The sequence below is a fragment of the Cervus elaphus genome, chromosome 12 (assembly GCF_910594005.1).
Source record: "Cervus elaphus chromosome 12, mCerEla1.1, whole genome shotgun sequence".
Classification (NCBI taxonomy): domain Eukaryota; kingdom Metazoa; phylum Chordata; class Mammalia; order Artiodactyla; family Cervidae; genus Cervus; species Cervus elaphus.
Window position 1 is genome coordinate 50,345,121 of NC_057826.1, and position 25,161 is coordinate 50,370,281.

General features: G+C 37.9%; 2 protein-coding genes across 4 annotated transcripts in view; both read right to left on the minus strand.

The window, feature by feature from the left end:
• Nucleotides 1–5,245: 5,245 nt before the first annotated feature.
• GTF2A2 (general transcription factor IIA subunit 2) lies at nt 5,246–12,297 on the minus strand. Its single transcript, XM_043918954.1, has 4 exons — nt 12,174–12,297; nt 11,454–11,558; nt 7,960–8,086; nt 5,246–5,538 (listed from the first exon to the last, which is right to left on the minus strand). The coding sequence occupies exons 1-4, from the start codon at nt 12,243–12,245 to the stop codon at nt 5,513–5,515; spliced, it is 330 nt and encodes a 109-aa protein (XP_043774889.1). The 5' UTR covers nt 12,246–12,297; the 3' UTR covers nt 5,246–5,512.
• BNIP2 (BCL2 interacting protein 2) overlaps nt 12,227–25,161 on the minus strand; it is a 45,457-nt gene continuing 32,522 nt past the window's right edge. For all 3 annotated transcript variants that reach the window (XM_043918948.1, XM_043918952.1, XM_043918950.1), the window contains one exon: nt 12,227–12,294. The gene's annotated coding sequence lies outside the window, so the exon portion shown is untranslated. The remainder of the gene's footprint in view (nt 12,295–25,161) is intronic.

A 25,161-nucleotide genomic window follows, 5' to 3' on the forward strand; every position in this document is an offset into this window, starting at 1 on the left:
TGCTTTTTAATATGCTGTCTAGGATGGTCAGAGATTTTCTTCCAAGGAGCAAGCGTCTTTTAATTTCATGGCTGCAGTCACCATCTACAGTGATTTTGGAGCCCGAAAAAATCAAGTCTGTCACTGTTCCCATTGTTTCCCCATATATTTGCCATGAAGTGATGGGACCAAATGCCATGATCTTAGTTTTCTGAATGCTGAGTTTTAAGTCAACTTTTTCACTCTCTTCTTTCACTTTCATCAAGAGGCTCTTTAGTTGTTCCTCACTTTCTGCCATAAGGGTGGTGTCATCTGCATATCTGAGGTTATTGATGTTTCTTCAAGCAATCTTGATTCCAGCTTGTGCTTCATCTAGTCCAGCATTTCTCATGATGTACTCTGCATATAAATTAAATAAGCAGGGTGACAACATACAGCCTTGACGTACTCCTTTCCCTATTTGGAACCAGTCTGTTGTTCCGTGTCTAGTTCTAACTGGTGCTTCCTGATCTGCACACAGATTTCTCAGGAGGCAGGTAAGGTGGTCTGGTATTCCCATCTCTCTCAGAATTTTCCAGTTTGTCGTGATTCCCACACTCAAAGGCTCTGGCGTAGTCAATAAAGCAGATGTTTTTTTTTGAACTCTTGCTTTTTCAATGAACCAGTGGATGCTGGCAATTTGATCTCTGGTTCCTCTGCCTTTTCTAAATCTAGCTTGAACATCTGGAAGTTCATGGTTCACATACTGCTGAAGCCTGGCTTGGAGATCTACTTTTAGCAACTTTTAAACACCCAGTTGACCCTTGAACAGTGAGGCCCAGGGTTGATGACCCTTTGCAGTTGGCCTGTATAACTTACAGCTGGCCTTCTGTATATGGTTTTCCTGAATCCGCAGTCCCACATCTGTGGACTCAACCTACTGTGCGTCATGTAGCACTGTTGTGTGTGTTTGTGCTCAGTCGTGTCTGACTCTCTGCAACCTCATCGACTATAGTCTACCAGGCTCTTCTGTTCATGGGATTTGCCAGGCAAGAATAATGGAGTGGGTTATTTCCTTCTCCAGCATTGTGGTACTATTAAAAAAAAAAAAAAATCCCTGTATAAGTGGACTTGCACAGTTCATACTGGTGTGAATGATAGTACTTTAAAAAAAAAAATTGAATTTCTTTACAATGTTGCTTTGGTTTCTGCTGTACAATATGAGTCAGCTGTAAGTTTACCCATCCCTCTTCCCTCTTGAGCTCCCTCTCACTCTCCCCATCCCACCCCACCCCTCTAGGTCATCACAAAGGCCTAGGCTGAGGCTCCCTGCAATACAGCAGCTTCCCATTAGCTGTTTAAACACATGATGTGGATACATTTCAGTGCTCCTCTCATTAGCTTCACTCTCTCCTTCACTTGTTACCTACAGTCACTGTGCTGTACATATGTCCTCTGGACTTGTTTATATTGCTGCAGGTTTGTCTCTTATGACACCTCCACTCATTTTGTTCATGCAGGTCACCACCTGCTTCTGGCAATAAATGTTCTCTGTAGCTATGAGTTCAGTTTATTTTAGATTCTACATATAAGTGAGTTTATATAGTCTTTCTCTTAACTTTTTTCACTTAGGATAATGCCCTCAGGATCCATGTTGTGGCAAATAACAAGATTTCCTTTTTTAAAAAATGGCTGAAAAATAATCTGTTTATTGTGGGCCACAGATTACACTGTATGCATTCATCCACCCATGGTCACTTATTTTCACATCTTGACTATTGCAAATAGTGCTGCTTTAAACATGGGTGCAGGTTATCTTTTTAAGATAAAAGATTTCATTTACTTCACATAAATATTCAGAAGTGGAATTGCCACATCATATTCTAAGGTTTTAAATTTCTGAGGAATCTCCAAAGTCTTCAATAGCTGTTGCACCAATTTACATTCCTGCCAACAAGGCATGATGGTTCCCTTTTCTCTCATCTTTGTTTGCCTGTCTTTTTGATAGCAGTATTCTAATAGGTGTGAGGCGATATCTTACTGTGGTTCTGTGTTGCAATTCCCTGGTTAATGATGGGCATCTTTTTGTGTACTTGTTGGTGTTACTTATGTCTTCTTTGGGAAAATGTCTATTCAGATCTTCTACTTTTAGCTATTGAGTTGTCTGAATTGTTCTTTTTTGGATATAAATCCATCAGATATGTAATTTGCAAATGTTGTCTTCCATTCTTTAGGCTGCCTGTTCATTTTATTGATGGTTTCCCTTGCTGTACAGAGAAGCTTTTTAGTTTGATGTAGTTCCACTTAGTTTTGCTTTTGCTGCCTTTGCCTTTGGTATCAAATACAAAAAAAAACACACAATCCCCGCCGAGACAGAGGTCAGGAAGCTTTCCGTTTTCTTTTAGGCCAATGACTTCTGGTCTTAGGTTCTTCAGTGCTTTCTGAATTAATTTTTTGGTGTGTAGTGTAACATAGTGGTCCAGTTTTGTTCTTTTGTATGTGGATGCCCAGTTTTCCCAATGTCACTTATGGACAAGACTGTCCTTGTCCCACTGAATATTCTTGCCTCCTTTGTCATAAATTGACCATTTATGTGTGGGTTTATTTCTGGGCTCTCTTTTCTGTTCCACTGATCTATGTGTTTGTTTTTATGCCAATGTACTACAGTGTTTTGATTACTATAGATTCATAATATAGTCAGAAAGCAGAAAGTGTGATGATTTCAGGGTCGTTCTTGCTTTAGCTATTGAAGGTGTTTTGTTCACTTTGGGGAACAGAATGAGTAAAAACAGAGGAAGAAAGGATTAGAGAATAAGACAGTTGGAATATTCGAGAGAGAATACTGTTGACGGTTTTCTTGCACAAGGCTCTCTTGAACTAATCCTGCTAAATCCTTTGCTGCATGCTTAAGACAAGGTAAATGCCTTGCCTCAAACCTTGTGCACATTTTTCTACCTGTGTACTAGAAAAATAAGATTCTATCGTTACTACAACATATAAAAAATGGTTGAATTTTCACCAATTTAGAGGGCATTTTTAGAATGGATTGACAAAATGAAGGTTGCAAATTCTTATTTTAGTTCTAATAGAGCAATAGACTTTTCTCCTTGCACATTAAGAGGCAAGTAAGCTTATTATCACTAGAGCCTGTGGGAGAGCACAAAGTGGTATACGCTCTGGCCGTGTCTCTCCTGTAATCTCTAGTAAAGTCTGAGTACTACCAGGGTGGGAAGATTGGAACACCTATGTCACTATGCAAATGTTAGCCATGTGATGTGTATGCAAATAATTAGAACTGAGAGGGACTGTCGGGCTGTGACTTCTGCAGTCGTGCCCAGGGAAAAACAGGTGTGTGTATGGTGGCTGAGCTAAATACAAGAACTGGTTTCAACCTGTGGAATGTTGGTATAATCCCTACGGACTACACCTGGGGCATTACAGGTATATCTTAAACACTTGGCACTCCGTACCAGTTACCTGGGTGAATATGAGTGAGTACTGAAACCCATGCAAATCCTTCCTGTCCTTTGCTGTGTTTTCTCATGACTTCTTTGTTAAGAACTCATAAGGAAAGAGATCAATATGGGTTACACTCAATACAAGTGGGTTTAAGTTCTGAAGGATGGGTAGGATTTTGATTCTGAAAGGTAAGTCATGAGAAATGAAGGAAACTGCATAACCAAAGACAGAAATCTTTTTTTGTGTCTTTCTCAAATTAACTGAGCAGACTATGCGATAGCTGGTACGGAGGATTAGGAAGAGAACACTGGAATAGATTATGTAGAATGGGCTGCAAGAATGAAAGTTAACTTCTAATGTTAACAAACGCTGACACACTGAGGTAACACTAGGGGCACCCAGTCCTTCCTACCATTACTAGGTTACAGTAGTCAACCATTTCCTACAAGAAACTCAAGACCTAGGCCAACGTGCTTCTGTATCTTTTGCAAACACAATCTAGTGACATCATTTACAGGATTTAAAATTCCCAAAAGTATACACCTCCAGTCATAGACTTCTTTCTGTAAGATCTCCAGGACTGTTCATTACATGAAAGTTTAAACCATTATTCCTTAGGAAACAAATTTCCAAAACCACTGTTAAGGCTACTATCAACATTACTTGTCTTGTAACCAATTACTTGTAACCATTATGTTGAACCTTCAAAATAAACAGGTATTGATCTTGACTAACTGCAGTTAAGACAAATCCTAATTACATAAAGCCTTTGGTAAATCTGTAAAAGGGGAACAAAGTTCTTCCAGGGTAGTTGTGAGGATTATCTAGAGGAAAAACACATACAGCACTTAGCGTTTACCATAATGAAGTTAGTGATGTTGGCCCTTCTCTTACACAGATCAGACTTGAGCACTGATTAGTTAAAAAATGATGACACCTCTAATAACATGCTTTCTCAACAACAAAAGCTGAGGGATTGTGTGCAATATAAAGATCTTTTAAATATTTTAACAGGTTTATGATGGAGAGTGAAAAGACAGCGTCACGCTGAAAAGGGTTGAACTGGGGGGGACCACAGGATGGGGCTGTAAAAGCCTGCTTCTACTAAATGATAAACACTCTGCGAGACATTTTAGAAATGCCACATTCTTCATCATGTATTCCTAGACTGACAAAACTTTTCCTTCAGGTACACAAAGATATGGCAGACAGTTAATAGGACTTTTTACTGAAAGTCTAATAACTGGTAAGATGTAGCACACTCTAGAAATGAAACTTGACTGTTACGGCCAATTTATTTATATGTCATGTGAAGACTATTTTATATTGTTGCAAATAGGTTTTTTGGTTTTATTTTAGCTATGAAGGTCACTCAGTCATGTCCAATTCTTTGCAACCCAGGAATTCTCCAGGCCAGAATACTGGAGTGGGTAGCCTTTCCCTTCTCCAGGGGATCTTCCCAAACCCAGGTCTCCTGCATTGCAGGTGGATTCTTCACCAGCTGAGCTACAAGGGAAGCCCTTATTTTAGCTATATAAGCTGTCTAAAGATAGTCTAATTTTTTCCTAGTTGAGTTTTTCACACCAGTGATTACCCTTGTTTTTGCACTTTGAAAAAAAGATTTTTATAAGGAGAGTTCCAGTCTGGAATTTTGGTTTTGCCCTGCTAATGCTTTCATCAGTTAAACTTGCAACTGATAACTAACTTGACTCTACTGAAATGAACGCATGTTCTACTTTCCTCTGCAAGGAACATGGTACTCTTTCAAAATGCTTAACCTAGTATCTTCATATTGTGAGTTTAGTAGCTCTAGCAGTTATTACTCACATTGAGTTTTAAAATGAATTTATTAAGGAATGGTCCTAGGAAGGCAACAATGTTTGATTTGTCATAAAAAAAAAGTTCTGTTTTTTCATGCTGTATACTAAAGAGGGTACAGAGTTATGAGCTTCTTTCTATTGGAATTCTCTATAGCTCAGAGTAGTCATTTCTGCAATGCTAGAATAAATTAAAAAAAAAGTCTCTTCTATGCTTCTCTTCAAAAAGCGATGAACATTAACAGGATGGCATTAAAAAAGCCATTTCTTTTTTCTATTCATTCTGTAGTACTGGAGCCAGTATCTAGGAAATAGAGGAGAAAAAGAGTAAATTCAAGAAGCAACTTAAATATTTCGAGAAAATCTTTCAAAAGTAAAACAGGAACTAACAGTGGTGAAGAAGGGGAGACAAAAAGCTGACCACAGTAGTATCTTCTGTACTTAAATGTTGTTTTACCTTAATGGGAAAGTCAACCTTTAGCCTCTATATTTATGTTAAGAAAAATCATGTTATATTACATTTGGTTTATATACTTTTTTTCAGGTTCTCTACTTTCCCAAAATTTAAAACCACAAAGGACAATAATGTATAATCAGAAGAAATTTGTATTTAATTCCTGGTGAGAAAAAAAAAACCCCAAATTCTAGCCACTATCACTTTTTCTCTGCTTCTCTGTTAGGAACTGAACTGTATTTCAGAAAGCTGACCTGTAGAAAAAATGGTTTTATTTCACAGTAGCACTGCATTTATCTGGTTAGGAATAGATAACTGCCACAGCCATTTATATTTTAATGACTTTTTTTCTGCTGACACAGAGGAACATGGAACACAATCTAAACTTTTCTTGAATACTCAATTTTTTTCTTTGAAGAGCAATCACTTATACTGTGCTGTAAGTGAAGCAAGCTCCTCAGAAGCCACTGAAGGAGGTAAGGCTGATTTGTACTTTATATCCACTAAAGTTTGAGAAAACAAGATACATCTTTTATCTTTAAGAAACAAGAGAAATATACTTTAAGGACCACTTGTAAGTAAAATACATATGCTTACATGGACTCCTTGATATTAAGGTTTGCTCAGGGGCCTTCACTGACTTTTTGGCTATTAAATATGTTTCAAATAATTGAAACTGACACTCTGCTAGTCTATATCTATGCTGTCCAATATGGTAGTCACTGGCTAGGCATATGTGGTTAAAGGTTAACTAATAAAAATGAGACCATTAAATATCTCAGCTACCCTAATCCTTTTCAAGTGCTTACTATCAGATGTAGCTACAGGAGAGTACAGACAGAAAATTTCCATCAGGATACTACTGATCCATATAATTAACTCATTTTGGTAGAGGTCTAGAAATTACACAGTAGTGCTCAAATTCTATAGTAAAAGTTTGAAAACCTAAGGGTTGTAAGGATGCTATTAGCCTAAATTATAAGAAAGACCTGGAAAAAAAAATACATTAGCTGACGTACAGAAATGTTATCACTTGTGATCCAGGAGCTATTTTTAAACACTTTTGTTGTTGCTGTTATAACAAGGACCAAAGTATATGATAACTATATCATCCTAAAAGTCATCCTAAAGTTCTTAGAATGATTATTCCTAGTTAACCTTCTGAAACGTACAAGCCACTATAACATTGCTCATTTTAGAGAGACTGACATCTGAAAATGACAATTTCTTTAAAAACAGAGAAAGGTATAATTTCAGGCAGCTATCAAAAATCAGGTTTAAGAGAACAACAGTTAATGAGTTGTGTGAAAAACAATGTATTCACAAATGAGTATTACTATAAAGATACATATAAGTGAAGGCTAGACGATCATATACTCAAGTGATACGTTGATACGTTATCTCCAGATGATGTTACAAATGATGTCTTTTCTTCTGTGTGGTTTTCTGTCTTTATATCTTTTCAGTGATTAGAGCAGTTTCTTTCAAATGCAAATTATAACAATAAAGACCTATAACCCAAGAAATGTAGTGTTTTGCTTTCCACACTTGTCTTTCTGTTGCTTTTCACAACACCCCTTCTTGGAATGTGACAGTCTTCTCTACTGAATTTCAGGAATAATTGCTTTAAATACAAACTGTTCAGAATATAAAGTAAAAGTAAGTATATTTAAAATACAATTTTTATATTTATTTTATTTTTGCTAATTGAATTTAATCATGGGACAGAAAGCAGAGAAAAACAGTTTCTAAAACATTAAAGGTGTGAACAAGTTCCTAGGTCTGCTGTGAAAATATCTGCGAGTAACAGATGAGAAGACTAGAGGTGTACCTTTATGACTGACGGGGCTCTTATAATTATTTAAAAGATTTTAAATAATCACTTTAAAATGTATAGCTATCCAACAACACAGAAACCATAGGATAAATTATTGAAATTAAACGCTTCCTTAAAGAAAAAGAAAAAGCTTGAGAAATACTTCAAACCTGTAACAAATAGGGAAGAAAAGCTTACTAATTTGTTCCCCTTTCCCCCAACACAAATTCAACCTGTGCAAGTAGTCTATGTGTCATATGAAATGTTTATAGCTAAAGTTAGTAAGAGGACTATTTGAGATCCAGAATTTAAGAATCTGAGAAAGAAGCCAGGTCTCTAGTTGGGAGCAGATCATTAGCCAACTTCCCCCCTTACTTTCAGATGACTGTCTAAAGACACATGACAACAAGATTTCAAGTAGCTTTGCTTTCATAGTAATTAGGGTAGACACTTACTTTTACCATCACAGGCTACAATTTTCACTTTATCCACTTTAATAAGTTCTGTCACCTCTCTGAATTCAACATCATTCAATACAAAAGTCCACACGTTATCGCAGAATCTGTATGTATTTAGAGAGCCCTTTAAAACAAAACATTGAGGCAAACCATGAAAAGTCATTTTTCTCCCCTCACATTTTTCTCCAGACAACTTAAGAAATCCTAGCTACAAGTACATAATTCTCAAAATAGGATGAGAATTAAAGAAAATAAAGCAAACAAGCTAAGTGTTAAAATACCATACTATTACTTAAAAAAAAAAAATCCTAGATAAAGATGCCAAGTTAAGAGTTTATTTTAGTTAACAGACTATTTCCAGCACTGGAAGAGCCTGCAAATTACTCACCTGAAATCTGAAGAAAAGCTGAAGGGAAATTTGAATTTGTATTTCTACTGCCCTCATGTGGTGAAATTATGAAAATGCATTTGAATTTTTATGAAAATACTTTTAAAAAGCAACTTATTTTATTGTGTATATTAATTCTCCAAATTTGTACAAATCCATGGAATTCCTAGAAACATTACTATATTAGCCATTAAGATGATAACATTATTGTCCTGTGTAACTGACATTCTTCTAACTAATTTCTTTTAGGAAAAATGTGTGTCTGAACATTAAAAGGGTCTTTTGGAAGAGTGTAATGAAGGTGCAAGGATGAATGCCAGCAGAATATAATCAAAACCTGAGCGACATACACACACACATGGATTCACAAAATACTGAAATTTAGTATTTGGTAAGATAAGTTATATGCCTACAACCTTCAAACCAGAAAAAACAGTGTTATCTATAATACCAAAATGTGAGTTCTCATTTACTTAATGTCTCATAACTTAATGTCTTACAAAGTTAGGATGACTAGGGAAACTATAATGGTTATGACTTAATTTACTAAATTCATTAAATAATAGGAATAATTACCATCCTAAGTGCTAAGGATACAATGGTAAGCAATACGCATATGATCCCTGCCACCAAAGAGGTTTAGCTGAGCAGGGAAGATCATTAAAACAAGTAAATACATAGTGTGAAGTGCTATGTGAGCCTGAGTTACTTGGAGTCTAGCAGGGGCACCTATGGGTGTAGAAGACAGGACAGAGAATGCTTGCGTTCCAAAGACTAAGGAGTCAAGGGAAAGAAAGGTGGGATAGCAGAAATGAAGACAAATACTTGGAATGGGGTAATAAGTTCCAGAAACCAGAATATGACAAGAGGTCCTAAGTAAAAGAGATCATGAACCTTGGGAAAGCTTTCATATCCTGAGGGTATTAGGAGGTCAATGAGGGATTTCAAGCAGAGCAGTAATGTACCAAAATTGCATTTTTGGTGATGGCATGAAGACCAGACTAGAGGGGAGTCTGACTGGAGGAAGGAGAGCCCCTAAGACGCTGATACTTTAGCTGGCTGTGTCAAATAGGTGAAAGAAGCTGGGCAATAGCAGGAGCAAAGGGTCCTGAGAAGTGGAGAGGTTTTAGAAAGCAGATCTGTCAAAACTTGACAACCAACTGGATATGGCTGGATAGTGAAGAGAGAAGTCTTTGTTATTCCCAAGTTTCTGGCTCGTGTAACAACGCATTCATAGAAAAAGCTGGTTTGAGAGGAAAGTTAAATTTGAGTTTGAGCTACAACTTACTGTGCATCCAGTGAACAGCTGGACTGTAAAAGCAAGCATGGGAGAATATCAGCTTTAAAGTCAAAGACTGGATGAGATCATGAAAGGAGCATATGTGAAGCCCTAGATAACCCCTTAGGAAAACCAACAATTAAGTAATACAGACAGTAGGAAAATTACAAAGCAGCCTGAGAGAGGGGTCAGAGGATAGAAGGAAAGCTATGGTTTTCAAGAAATTAATCAACAGTATTACTGATTGTACATTGGATTTATCAATAACTTGGCAAGAGAAGTTTCAGTAGAGGTGTGGGATTAATGCATTGAAAATCACTCAGCACATATTGTTAAGTAAAAAGACAGAGTTGTAAGTGTAAAAAAATTTTTTTTTAAATTAGATCTGTTCTTTTGACTATAGTTTGAAGCTTTTGGAAGGCTGAAAAACCAAATGCCAACTTCAGTGTTCATTTCTGGCATCCCTGAGTGTGTGTATAATCCATGATCCTATGAACATGTAGGTTACTGTCATATCCAGTCGGTGGTAGCTGTGTCAATAATGTGAACTAGGTAGGTCACTGTCATTTACAATTAGCATGTGAACACTGAAATATGCTGAAATTCAATACTTTCTATTCAAAATACTCCTTGTATATGATAATATGCAGTTACACTGTATCTTTAATATACATTTTTCCCACATTTTTTTTACCTGTATCTATAACTAACACTTTTTAAATCCTTTAAACAGATTCATACTAGAAATCTACAATAAGTAGGTGATCACTCAGACCTTATGAACCCTATGAGTCTGTAAACAAATTCTCTACATGGGCTAAAGTTTATGTACCAACATGGCTCAATTTAAAGGATCAAGTTTTGAAATAAAAAACTAGGCAGATGTGTATGCATGACCGTACAAAAAAAGCGCTAACTTTGCCAGAATTACTACTGTTCAAGAATCTAATGATGAAATTTTATAAAGACATATTTTACTCTAGATAATTATTAGGCATGGGAAACTGGTGTGACTTGTTTACAAATATAAAATACATGCAGATTTTATCCCTTCACGTAACTAAGTCAAATGTGGCGCTGTTTGTCTTCTTTTGCCCTCTATACCCAATATCCAGAACAATGCCTTGTACTGACAGGCATTGAAATGTTTGCTGAATAAATGGCATTTTGTCTTTTGTGTTTTTCATCACCAGCTAAAACCAAAAACCCCAAACACTGACATTCTCTTAAACACAAATTAACATCTATGTTCTTTTTATATGATGATTTTCATATCTTTTAATCTGAATTTACTATCAAATTAAGATTTTGTTCGGCTTGGGCTTACTGTTCAAAGTATAAATGATTCCTATGAGACCTAGCTACCAGAAGAGATCATTATCTGCCAACAGGTCTGCCAGTAAGCCATGCTATCTAAGAGTAGGTGGGACACAACATGAAATTTCTAGAAATTACATTATATTTCCCTGGCCAGAGTTTAAAAATCATAACTGATCCTTAGAGATTACTCTCACTTACCTTCAATCCTGAAGATACTGTTTCAGATGTTTGAAATCTCAGTAACTCTTCAGGGAAGGTAGCCAAACATACATAGGCTGATTTATGAAATAATGGAATAAAAATCCAAAAACAACTGTGTCTCACATTAAGTGGATGAACTGGTAGATATATCATTTAAATATAAAACAGGATTCAATTGTTCTAAAACAAGTTTTAAAGTTTGATTAAGTCATCTCTTTTTATGATTAATAAATACGGAGGTACTGTAAAATCACTATTGTAACAACCATGGTGCAGCTTCTAGATTTAAGAATATATCCTTACCCTGAAGTTGACTCGGTTCCTGACCCTCTGTGCCAATGCTGCATTTATAGCCTTATCAAACTGAAGTAGAACTTGAAGGGCAAGTTGGGGGGTAATCTGTTGAGACTGAGAAAAAATAAAGGTCATGAATCCTGTTTGGGAAGAACATTAAAGACAAAAATAAAAATACATGAGTTATCATCTAAAATTTAACTAAGGTTAATCAGAGCCTCTAAACTTGAATTCCTTGTTCTTTTTTCTGTGATAACAGGCAATTAATAAGCAAAACCTGACAGTATTTTCTTACACCATCTTGAAACAAACATAGTTTTGAAAAGAAAACATGCAGTGATGTTACAACATGAGGACAAAACTTTTGTCTGTCACTCCTTCACAGTGTCTGGAAAGAAGTTTTCACTGATAAATTGAAGGAACCACGTCTTGAGAGAAAACTTGGGATCAGTAATATGTTAAAAAAAAAATCTAATAAACTTCATCAAAGTTCAAGATATATGAAAATAAATGGAAATACACAATATGTACTTGGATGAGACGTTTATGTAAAAAACGTTAATTTTCCTAAAATTAAAAATATGAATTCAAAAATTCTAATTTACATCTCAAGACTTGCATTAACTTGTCTAAAGTTAAAGCTGCACACAATATGCTATTTTCATAATTATGAGAACAAGAATTACTATACATCCATCTAAATAAAAATGTTGATTTTTAGTTTCTCACCTGTATAAGCTCATCGAGGCTCTCCTGAAGACTGTTTCCCAATGTGGTATTTCTATACAACTGATATGCCATGGCTTAGGAGGGAGAAATTCTTTTTTTAATTCAGGCTTGCATTGATGTCCTAAAAATTTAATATGAAAGTATTAAAAAAACATTATAAAATATGTAATACAGTCTACTTCATATATTCAAATATACACTATTAGTGGGCTTCCCTGATGGCTCAGTGGGTAAAGAATCCGCCTGCAATGGAGGAGACACAGGCGACATGGGTCCGATCCCTGGGTCGGGAAGATCCCCTGGAGGAGGAAAATCGCAACCTATTCCAGTATTCTTGCCTGAAAAATCCCACTGACAGAGGAACCTGGTGGATTACAGTCCAAAGGATCACAAAGAATTGGACATGACTGAATGACTCAGCACATACTACATATACTATATAATAACTTAGGAATTACAAGGAATGGTTAAAAATGATTTTTCTGTTTTTCTATTATTTCAACATAGGCATTTGCACTCCTTTATACAAAGTGTGTGTGTGTGTATATATATAAATGTACACCTTTATCATTTCTTTCAAACATCTACCTTTTGATCTACTCTGGACTTTACCATGTACCATTTTTTCCCACTTACTGCCAAGGCAGTGATTCAATCTCCAGCTCACATTTGTGTGCCTTCCCCTTCATTTTCCTATTCTCTTAAAACACAGTATTTATAGTGCTTACCAAGAAGACAGCACTGTGACAGGTATCATGGGAGAGAAAGATAAAGATATACTCTGATTTTAGATAATTTATAGTTTTGGGAAGGTAAACATACAAAGACATACAAAAGAAATTTAACAGAGAATAAGAACTGTGACAGATTACACAGAAGCTGATTGAATGAGTTGGCTCACAAAACCTTCCTGATTTCTTCAAGCTAGACTTTAGCCAAGCAAAGGAGGAAAGTCACCTCAGGCTGAAAAAACAGGAGGAGTAAAGCCACGAAAGGATGAAATCATACAGTCTATAGAGAGAACTGCAAATTAATCCATATTAGGGTATAGGTATATGAATAGGAAGTGGTAGGACATGAGGCTGAAAAAGATGACATGGATGGATTTGTCAGGAAAGGTGCCAGAGTTTTACAGTGAAGGTAAGGGGAGCCCCTAAAGCTTTCTAGGCAGGAAAGGTCAGACAAATGGGCAGCAATGTAAAGGACGTACTTGAATACAAGTTTAGAGAGATGAGGGATGAGGGCTTGAAGAGGAGTACAGATTCAACAAACTCTGAGCTTCGACCACATGTTGCGTGTAAGATCCCTGACCTCGTGACACTTTCAGTCTAGAGATGGACAGGAGACAGCTGTACCCAAGAGTAACCATCAAGTAAAACTTAGCAAAAAATAACAGCCGGCTGCACATTACATACTTTGTGAGCATCTGATACACCTGATCATTCCTGCCTTCCCGGTCTTTCCTCTGGCTTTTGCGACCCCGCATTCAGTCTCCTCCCACCGCACTGGGTACTAGTTTCTTGTTTCCTTTGGTGGACTGCTCCTCAGCAACCTGACTTCTAACTTCTGACTTTTAAGTCCTGAGTACCCCAAGGCTTCTTACGTCTTTTCTGTATTTGTTTACTCCCATAATTACCCTATCTAAGCTACAACTTTAAATACACTGTATTTATTGGCTGGTGACACGCAAACTTTTTGCCAATCCTGACCTTTCATATGCCCATGCTGCTGCACACAAAATGGCATCCTTGACACTGGATGGAAATATCAAATAGTAGATCAAATTAAATTAGTCAAAACCAAATTCTTGATATTCTTTCTTCAAAACTTTTCTGCCCCTGGTTTGCTACCTCAATTAATAGTAAATCTAGCCTTCCAGAAAGATGGCCCAAAAACCTTACGGTCAACTTCTCTCTCATCCTGCATGCAAGCTATCAGCAAATCCTTTCAGCTATTCCTTCTGAATACAGCCAGAATCAAACAACTTTGACCATCTCCACTGCTAGTACTAGATCACCATCATCTGTCACTAAGATTTACAGTGACAGAACAAGATGTCACCCTCTTTCTACCCTTGTCTGTCCCACCCCTGCCTGCCCCTTGATTTGTTACAGTGAACTTTTTAAAACAGAAATAAAATCACATCACTCATCCATCAAAACCTCTCATGGCAGCATCCTACTTCAAAGTAAAAACCAAAGTCCTCCTAATGGTTTTCAAGGCCTGAATGATCTGGGCCCTCCACTATGTCTCTGGAACTTGACTTCTTCCACCCACTCTCTCACTGACTCTGCTTCGGCCGTACCAGTCCTCTGCTCAAATATGGCAAGATGTTCTTGTTTAGGGCCTCGGCACTGGCTGTTCTTTTTGGTTCAAATGTTCTGTGCAGGTACCTGCATGGTTTACTTTCTCATTTGATTCAGATCTCTGCTCAGCTATTACTTCATCGGAAATGACTTTTGTGACCAACCTATAAAAAAGAACTGCCCCGCTTTCCCTTTGCACTGCTTCATTTTCATTCGTACCATAAACTGAAGCTGATATAAATATGCTTATCCTGTTTCCATCCCCACTAAAACAGATGTTCCCTAAAGATAGGACTTTCATTCACTTATATATTTATCATCTGGAGCAATGCCTAGTACACAGTATGAATTCAGTATCTGTTCGTGAATAACTTGGTGATATGTCAAAATGCCAATGTCAAATTGTATTGCCATTAGGTGCATTTATAATAGGTTTTCTACTTTACTGAAGGAAGTAAAGCAGTAAGAACTTTAACTCTCAAAACTACATCTAAGCACCTATCAGTATCTACATACTCTGCTTGTCACTAAAGTCAAACTATCCATGTTGTTACCTAAATACAATCCTTCTACCTGTGTACCAGGCCCTAACCTCTCTAGGACAGGATATTGTTCTAAGAATTCAATTATTCCTTCTCTATCAAATTCCCCTGTCTATGGATCTTTCCCGTGAACAAACAGGAGCTATATCTCTCATCTTAAAAAGTCTCAACTTGATTTTCCCGCCAGCCTCACTTTATTTCTCTATTCCTCTATGTAACAAAAACGCCGAATAGTTGTTTGTATTCATGGTCTCTCATTCCTTTTCTCACATTTTGTCGTAAACTTACTCCTTAAAGTTTTGCCTCAAGCATTAAATGAAACAGATTATGAAGGTTATCACTGGCAATGCTACAACTAATAATCCTCAACTCTTAGTTCTCACCAGACTTAAGCATTTGGCAAAGCTGATTGTTCCTTCCTCTTTGATAAAGGATCTTGTCTTAGTTTCTGGGCTAGTACACTTTTAGGGTCGTTCTCTTAAATTTACTGGTCCCTCCTCCTCAATATCGTTTGCTAGTTGATGCTTTTCTCCCTTAACTTATAATTTCACAAGACACCTCCTTGATTCTCTGACTTTCTGTCTACACTCAGTCCTTGCTGCTATCACTCTGTCTCATGGCTTTACACACCACTGCTGAAGATCCTCAAATTCGTATATTGGCACAGACCTTGCTCTGAACTCATTCCTGGATCCAACTGCCTGCTCAGCATCTCTATTTGTTGTCTTTCCTATCTCAGTTGATAAAACTCCATACCTCTATGGGCTTAGGCAAAAACCTGTGAAGCTATTCCTGACCATCTTTTCCTACCCCTGGTCTGGCCACCTTACCTCCACATCCAATCTCTAGCATAACCTGTTAACTCTACTTTCAACATGGATTCGGAATCCAGTTGTTTCTCACCATTTGTACTGTTACCACCCTGATGTCTGCCACTATCAACTGTCATTGGGATTACGGAAATAGCTTCCTAACTGGTTTCCTAGTTTCTATGCTTGCCCTCTACATGCTAATCCCAATTCAGAAGTCAGGTGCTCTTTTAGAACACAATATTTCTCTTCTTTGTGCAGAACTCTCATATAGCGCCACCCAAGCTGGACAGGTGATAGTGGAGAGTTCTAACAAAATGTAATCCACTGGAGGGAATGGCAAACCACTCCAGTATACTTGCTGTGAGAACCTCACGAACTATATAAAAAGGCAAAAAGATAAGACACGGAAAGATGAGCCCCTGAGGTCAGAGGATGTCCAATATACGACTGGGGAAGAGTGGAGGACACCTACTAACAGCTCCAGAGAGAATGAAGCGGCTAGGCCCAAGTGGAAAATGACACTCAATTGTGGATGTGTCTGGTGATCAAAGTAATATCCAATGCTGTAAAGAACAAGTATTGCATAGGAACCTGGAATGTTAGATTCATGAATCAGGGTAAATTGGACATGGTCAAGCAGGAGATGGCAAGAGGAAACATCAACATTTTAGGAATCAGTGAACTAAAACGGATGGGAATGGGTGAATTTAATTCAGATAACCATTGTATCTACTACTGTGGGCAAGAATCCCACAGAAGAAATGGAGTAGCCCTCATAATCAACAAAAGAGTCCAAAATGCAGTACTTAAAAATAACAGAATGATCTTGGTTTGTTTCAAGGCAAACCATTCAATATCACAGTAATCCAAGTCTCTGTCCCAACCACTGATGCTGAAGAAGCTGAAGCTGATCAATTCTGTGAAGACCTAGAAGACCTCCTAGAATTAAAACCAAAAAAAGATGTCCTGTTCATCATAGGGGACTGGAATGCAAAAGGAGGAAGTCAAGAGATACCTGGAGTAACAGGCAAATTTGGCCTTGGAATACAAAATGAAGCAAGGCAAAGGCTAACAAAATTCTGCCAAGAGAATTCACTGGTCATAGAAAACACCCTTTTTCAGCAACACAAGAGATGACTCTCCACATGGATATCACCAAATGGTCAATATCAAAATCAGATTGATAGCATTCCTTGTAGCTGAAGACAGAAAAGGTGTATATAGTCAGCAAAAAGAAGACTTGGAGTGCCGAAGAATTGATGCTTTTGAACTGTGGTGCTGGAAAAGACTCTTGAGAGTCCCTTGGACTGCAAGGAGATCCAACCAGTCAATCCTAAAGGAAATCAACCCTGAACATTCACTGGAAGGACTGATGCTGAAGCTGAAACTCCAATACTTTGGCCACCTGATATGAACAGCTGACTCACTGGAAAAGACTTTGTCGCTGGGAAAGATTGAAAGTAGAACAACAGCGTGATGGAGGATGAGATGGCTGGATAGCATCACTGATTCACTTGGGCAAACCCCAGGAGATGGTGAGGGACAGGGAAGCCTGGTGTACTGCAGTCCATGGGGTCACGAAAAAGTTAGACACCACTTGGTGACTAAACACCACCACCTATTTTCTCGATGACCTCATCCACCATCTCCCCTTTGTTCTTGCCCTTCTCTAGAAACAATGGCTTCCTTATTTTTCTTAGAACATGACATACATGTTCCTGCTTATATAAGCCTTTGTGACAGCTGTCTTTTCTACCTGGAATGATCTTCCCCTCGATATCCACTTGGGTTTCTTAATCCCTTTAAGAACTTAATGGGGCCTAAACAGACCACTTATTTAAAATCCCACCCCCACCTCCACTCTGCAGCTCTCAATCTCCCTCACTCTGCTCTATTTCTTTGATGGCACCATGACCTTCTAATACATTATATAGTTTTCTTATTTTATGTTTACTTTTCTGCATCCTCCAGCAGAATGTAAAGCCTACCAGAGCAAGGGCTTTTATCTGCTTTTGTTCACTGACGTAAACCAGGCAACAAGAACAAACACCACCTGGCACACAATGGAAGAAAATTAAACATCTGTTCAAAAAATAAATGAAGGCAAAAAACCAGTAAGCATAATGTGTGGAGTAGGTTAGGGGGATAAAGAGGGCAAGAAGGAGTACCAGTAGGAAGATATAAACTTGACAAAAGTAAGAGTATAGAATCTCATGTCCTCCCCAGTTCCCAGAGTTACCTAGAAAGCAACTAGACGTTACTAATGAATTATCAGGAGAAATAAATAATCCTGTTTGCAACTGCCTCAAAAAGAACAAACCATGTAGAAATAAATTTAGCCAAAGAGGTGAAAGATCTGGATATTGAAAACTGCAAGACAATGATGAAAGAAACTGAATATGATACAAATAAACAGAAATTCCATGCATGTGGATTGGAAGAATCAATATTATGGAAATGTCCATACTACTTAAAGCAATTTACAGATTCAACACAATTCCTATCAAAATTCCAATGGCATTTTTCAAAGACATAGAACAAACAATCCTAAAATTTATATGAAACCAGAAAGACCCCAAAATGCCAAATTCATCTTGAGAAAGAAAGACAAAGCTGGAGGCATCATGTCTGCTGACATCTAACTCTATAATGAAGCTACCATAATGAAAACAGTATGCCACTGCCAATAAAAACAGATGTACAGATGAATGGAAGAGAATAAAGAGCCCAGAAATAAACCTATGTGTGTATGGTTGATTAACTTATGATAAGAGAGACAAGAATGTTGTACATGGGGAAATGACAGTCTGTTCAATAAAGGGTGCTGGGAAAACTGGGCATCCTCATGACAAAAGAATGACACTGGACCACTATATTACACCATACACAAAACTAAACTCAAAATGGATTAAAGGCTTGAAATATAAGACCTAATACTATAAAACCTTAAAACTCCTAAGAAAAAAACAGAGATGGTAAGCTCCTTGATACAGATCTTGGTGACGATTTTTTGAATCTGACATCAGAAGCAAAAGCAATAAAAGCAAAAATAAATAAGCGGGATAGGATCATAGTAAAAAGTTTATGCACAACAAAGGAAACCATAAAAAAATGAATAGGTTACCTACTGAATGAGGGAAAACATTTTCAAATCATGTATCTCATATGAGGCTGATAGCCAAACCATGTAAGAACACAAAACTCAACAGCAAAAACCCAAACAATCCCAGTGAAAAAAATTATAAATTACATATGTAATATAGTCTATTTCATATATTCCAATGTATACTATTAGCAGTTATCAAAAAGACAATTAACAGCAAGTACTGGCGAGGATGTGAGTTAAAGGGAACCCCTGTGACTTGCTGACAGGAATGTAAACTGGTACAGCCACTATAGAAAACAGTATGGATGTTTCTCAAAAAAGGAAAATAGAACTCCCACATGATCCAACAATTCCACTTTAGGGTACTTATCAAAAGAAAAAGAAAACCCTAACTGGGACAGATATATGCGGCCCCATGTTCACATGTATTCAGAACAGCCAAGATATGAAGACAACCTAAGTGTCCATCAAAAATGGAATGGATAAAGAAACTGTGGGATGGGAGACAAGACGGCAGAGTAGAAGGACATGAGATCATTTCCTCTCACAAAAACACCAAAATCACAGCTAAATAACTGGAATACCAAAACAAATTTTCTATATCCACACTGGGAAACTCATAGGATACTAGGTCAGACCTGCATGCTGGTACTGGAGGGCCTCCGACAAAGGTGAGTAGTGACAGAAGCTCATTTCGAGGACAAAGACGAGGGTGGCAGGAGTTCTGGAGAGTACTCACTGGTGTGAGCCGTTCTGGAGGCTGACATTTTCTTACTAAACAGCCTGTAGGCCCCAGTATGGGGACGCCTGAGGTTAAACAATCAACAGGGCAGGAACACAGCCCCACCCACTGGCAGACAGGTTGTCTAAAGTCTTCCTGAGCTTACAGTTTCCTACTAAACACACCCCTTGACACGGCCCTGTCCACCAGAGGAACAAGATGCAGCTCTACCCACCAATGGTCAGCAGCCAGTCCTTCCCATCAGAAGGCTTGTAAAAGTCTCTTAGATAAGCCTCATCCAAAAGGGAGCAGACAGTAGAAATAAGAACTACAACTCTGCAGCCTGTGGAAGAGAAACTGCAATCACAAAAAGTCAGATAAAATGAGACAGGAGAGAAATATGTCCCAGATGAAGGAACGAGGTAAAGCCCCAGAAGGGGAGATAAGTAATCTACCCAAAAAATAATTCAGAGTAATGACAGTAAAGATGATTCAAGATCTTGAAAAAAGAACAGAGGCACAGGCCAAGAAGATGCAAGAAATGCCTAACAAAGACCTAGAAGACCTAAAAAAGAAACAAACTAAAATGAACAATACAATAAAATGAAATGAAAAATACTCCAGAAGGAATCGATAGCAGAATAAATGATGCAGAAGAACAGAGAAGTGAGCTGGAAGACAGAATGGTGGAAATCTCTGCCATGGAGCAGAATAAACAAAAAAGAATGAAAATAAAAAATGAGGACAGTTTAAGAGACCTCCGGGACAACAACAGATGCACCAGCATTCGCATTATAGAGGTTCCAGAAGGAGAAAAGAGAGAGACAGGACCTGAGTAAGTACTTGAAGACGTAGTAGCTGAAAATATCCCTAATATGGGAAAGAAAAAAAAGATATCCCCAAGTCCAGGAAGCAGAGTCCCATATAGTATAAACCCAAGGAGGACTACACCAAGACACACAGTAATCAAACTGACAAAATTTAGGATGAAGAATAAATATTAAAAACAACAAGGGAAAAACAACAAAAAAAAAAAAGAAGAAAAATCCTGTAAGGCTATCAGCTAATTTTTCAGCAGAAACTCTACAGTAGGGAGTGGCACAATACATTTAAAGTGATGAAAGGGAAGAACCGACAACCAAGAATATTTTACCTAGCAAAGCTCTTGTTCAGATTTGACAGCAAAATCAAAAGCTTTACAGATAAGCAACAGCTAAGAGAATTCAGCGCCACCAGACCAGTTGATAAAGGAACTTCTCTAGGTGGAAAACAAAAGACTGCAACTAGAAACAAGAAAATTATGATTGGGAAGTTCACAGGTAAAGTAAACATACCGTAAAAGTAGGAAATCATTCACACACAAATATGATACTAAATCTAGCAACCATGAATAGAGTACAATGCAGAATAATGGAAACACATTTGAAATTAAAAGAAAAGCAACTCATGGTAACTGCAAACTGAAAATCTACAATAGATACATACATACACACAAAAGAAAAAGGAATCCAAACACAATTCTAATTATCATATCACAAGAGAACAAAAGAAGAAAAAATAAGACTGTCAAAAACAAATCCAAAACAATTAAGATGGCAATAAGAACATGCATATCGATATACTTTAAATTAAATGGATAAATGTGCCAACCAAAAGACATAGCCTGGCTAAATGGATACAAAAACAAGACCTGTATGTGTGCTGTCTACAAGACACCCACTTCATGAGGGGACACATATGGACTAAAAGTGAAGAAAACATAGGCAGCATACTCTTTGACATAAACCACAGCAATATGTTTTGGGATAAACCTCTTAAGAGTAATGAAAATAAAAACAAAAATAGTGAAAGTTAGTAGCTCAGTTGTGTCCGACTCTTTGTGATCTCATGGACTGTAGCCCACCTGGCTCGTCTGTCCATGGAATTCTCCAGGCAAGAGTATCTGAGTGGCTTGCGATTTCCTTCTGCAGGGGATCTTCCCGGCTGAGGGACTAAACCTGGGTCTCCTGCATTGCAGGCAGATTCTTTACTGTTTGAGCCACAGGAAGCCCTCAAATGGGAACCAATTAAACTTAAAAGTTTTTGCACAGTAAAACAAACCATAAAAAAGCAAAAAGACAACCCACAGAATGGCAGAAAATATTTGCTAAGGATGCAACCAACAGGGGATTAATCTCCAAAATTTATAAACTTATATAAATATAAACTTGTAATTTATATAACCTTATAAAAATATAAATTTAGACGCTCAAGGAGGCAATATCAAACAACTAAACAACCCAATCAAAAAATGGCTAGAAGACCTAAATAGACATTTCTCCAAAGAAGACACAAAGATGGCCAAGAGACACATGCAAAGATGTTCACCACCACTAATTGTTAGAGAAATGCAAATCAAAAGTACAATGAGATATCACCTCAGGCTGGTCAGAATGACTATCATCAAGTTGTCTACAAACAACAAATGCTGGAGAGTGTGTGGGGAAAAGGGAATGCACCTACACTCTCAGCAGTGGCCACAGGACTGGAAAAGGTCAGTTTTCATTCCAATCCCTAAGAAAGGCAATGCCACAGAATGCTCAAACTACTGCACAATTGTACTCATCTCACATGCTAGTAAAGTAATGCTCAAAATTCTTCAAGCCAGGCTTCAAAAGTACATGAACCGTGAACTTCCAGATGTTCAAGCTGGATTTAGAAAAGGCAGAGGAACCACAGATCAAATTGCCAACATGTGCTGGATCATCGAAAAAGCGCGAGTTTCAGAAAAACATCTACTTCTGCGTTATTTACTGACTATGCCAAAGCCTTTGAGTGTGTGGATTACAACAAACTGTGGAAAATTCTGAAGGAGATGGGAATACCAGATCACCTGACCTGCCTCCTGAGAAATCTATATGCAGGTCAGGAAGCAACAGTTAGAACCTGACATGGAACAACAGACTGGTTCCAAATAGGGAAAGGAGTACGTCAAGGCTGTATATTGTCATCCTGCTTATTTAACTTCTATGCAGAGTACATCATGAGAATCGCTGGGCTGGAGGAAGCACAAGTTGGAATCAAGATTGCCCGGAGAAATATCAATAACTTCAGCTATGCAGATGACACCACCCTTATGGCAGAAAGTGAAGAAGAACTAAACAGCCTCTTGATGAAAATGAAAGAGAGTGAAAAAGTTGGCTTAAAACTCAACATTCAGAAAACTAAGACCATGGCATCTGGTCCCATCACTTCATGGCAAACATATGGGGAAACAGGGACAGATTTTATTTTTTGGGGCTCAAAAAATCACTGCAGGTGGTGACTGCAGCCATGAAATTAAAAGATGCTTACTCCTTGGAAGAAAAGTTATGACCAATCTAGACAGCATATTAAAATGCAGGTGCGTTGCTTTGCCAACATAGGTCCATCTGGTAATAGCTATGGCTTTTCCAGTAGTCATGTACAGATGTGAGAGTTGGACTATAAAGAAAGCTGAGTGCCTAAGAATTGATGCTTTTGAACTGTGGTGTTGGAGAAGACTCTTGAGAGTCCCTTGGACTACAAGGAGATCCAACCTGTCCATCCTAAAGGAAATCAGTCCTGAATGTTCTTTGGAAGGACTGATGCTGAAGCTGAAACTCCAATACTCTGGCCACCTGATGGGAAGAACTGACTCATTTGACAAGACCCTGATGCTGGGAAAGACAGAAGGCAGGAGGAGAAGGGGACGACTGAGGATGAGATGTTAGACGGCATCACCAACTCAATGGACATGAGTGTGAGTAGGCTCCAGGAGTTGGTGATGGACAGGGAGGCCCGGTGTGCTGCAGTCCAAGGGGTTGCAAAGAGTTGGACATGACTGAGCGACTGAACTGAACTGAAAAATACATAATGAGTTAAATGTTAAATTAAATTGAGCTGATCAGAGAACATATGAATTGGTATTCTGAAAACACTGAATTTATCAAAATACAATTAGGAGTTTTCGAAGTGATGTAACATATAGAGTTATGCCAAAAAACTAAATAGAAAGGCAATGTAGATGTTTTCTTTTTTTTTGGCCACACTGAGGGATGCATGAGGGATCTTGTTTCCCTGACCAGAGATCAAACCCAGGCAGTGAAGTGTGGAGTCCTCATTACTGGACCACCAGGGAACTCCCAACATACAGACTGGGAGAAAATATCTGCACATCATGTATCTGATAAGGAGTTAATATCCCAATATATTAGGAGCTCACACACCTCAAGCGCAAAAAAGCAAAGTAACCTGATTAAAAAATGGACAGAGGATCAGAACAGACATTTTCCCAAAGGTGACATACAGATGGCCAAAAACTACTCATGATTAATTACCAGGGAACTGCAAATCAAACACACAATGACATATCACCTCACACTCATCAGCATGGCTATAATCAGAAAGACAAGAAGTAAGTATCTGGTGAGGATGCAGAGAAAAAGGAATCACTGTACAATGTTGGTGGGAATGTAAACTGGTACAACAAATATGGCAAACAGTATATAGGTTCCTCAAAATATTAAAAATAGAATTATCATATAACTCAACAATTCCACTTTTGGGTATTTATCTGAAGGAAAAGGAAACACTAATTCAAAATGCTATATGCAAAGCACAACAGATGCACACACACACAAACAACACAAACACAACACTAAAGACAGTCATCAAACCATAGGAGAATCAATGATGAAGGAAAAAAAGAAGACTGTCAGAAACAAATCCAAAACAATTAAGAAAATGGCAAGAAGAACATACACATCAAAATACCTTAAATGTAAATAGATTAATGCTCCAACTGAAAGACACAGACTGGCTGAATGGATAAAGAAATAAGACCTGTATCTATGCTGTCTATAAGCGATCTACTTCAGACTAGGGACACATACAGAAAGTGAGGGGATGGTAAAAGATACTCCATGCAAATGGAAATCAAAAGAAAGCTGGAGCAGCAACACTCCTGTCAGACAAAACAGATTGTTACAAGGGTCAAGGAAGGACACTACATAATGATCAAAGGATCAATCCAATAAGAAATGAGAACTGTAAATATATATGCACCCAACATAGGAGCGCCTCAATACATAAGGCAAATGGTAACAGCCATAAAAGGGGAAATTGACAGCAACACAGTAATAGTGTGGAACTTCAACACCACACTTTCATCAATGGACAGATCATCCAGACAGAAAATCAGTAAAGAAACACAGGTCTTAAATGATACCCTAAACCAAATTGACTTAACCTATACAGGACAACAGAGGATGAGATGGTTGGATGGCATCACCGACTCGATGGACATGAGTTTGAGTAAACTCCGGGAGTTGGTGATGGACAGGGAAGCCTGGCGTGCTGCGATTCATGGGGTCACAAAGAGTCGGACACAACTGAGCGACTGAACTGAACTGATACAGGACATTCCATCCAAAATGAGAATACACTTTCTTCTCAAGTGCACATGGAACACTCTCCAGGATAGATCACATTCTGAGCCACAA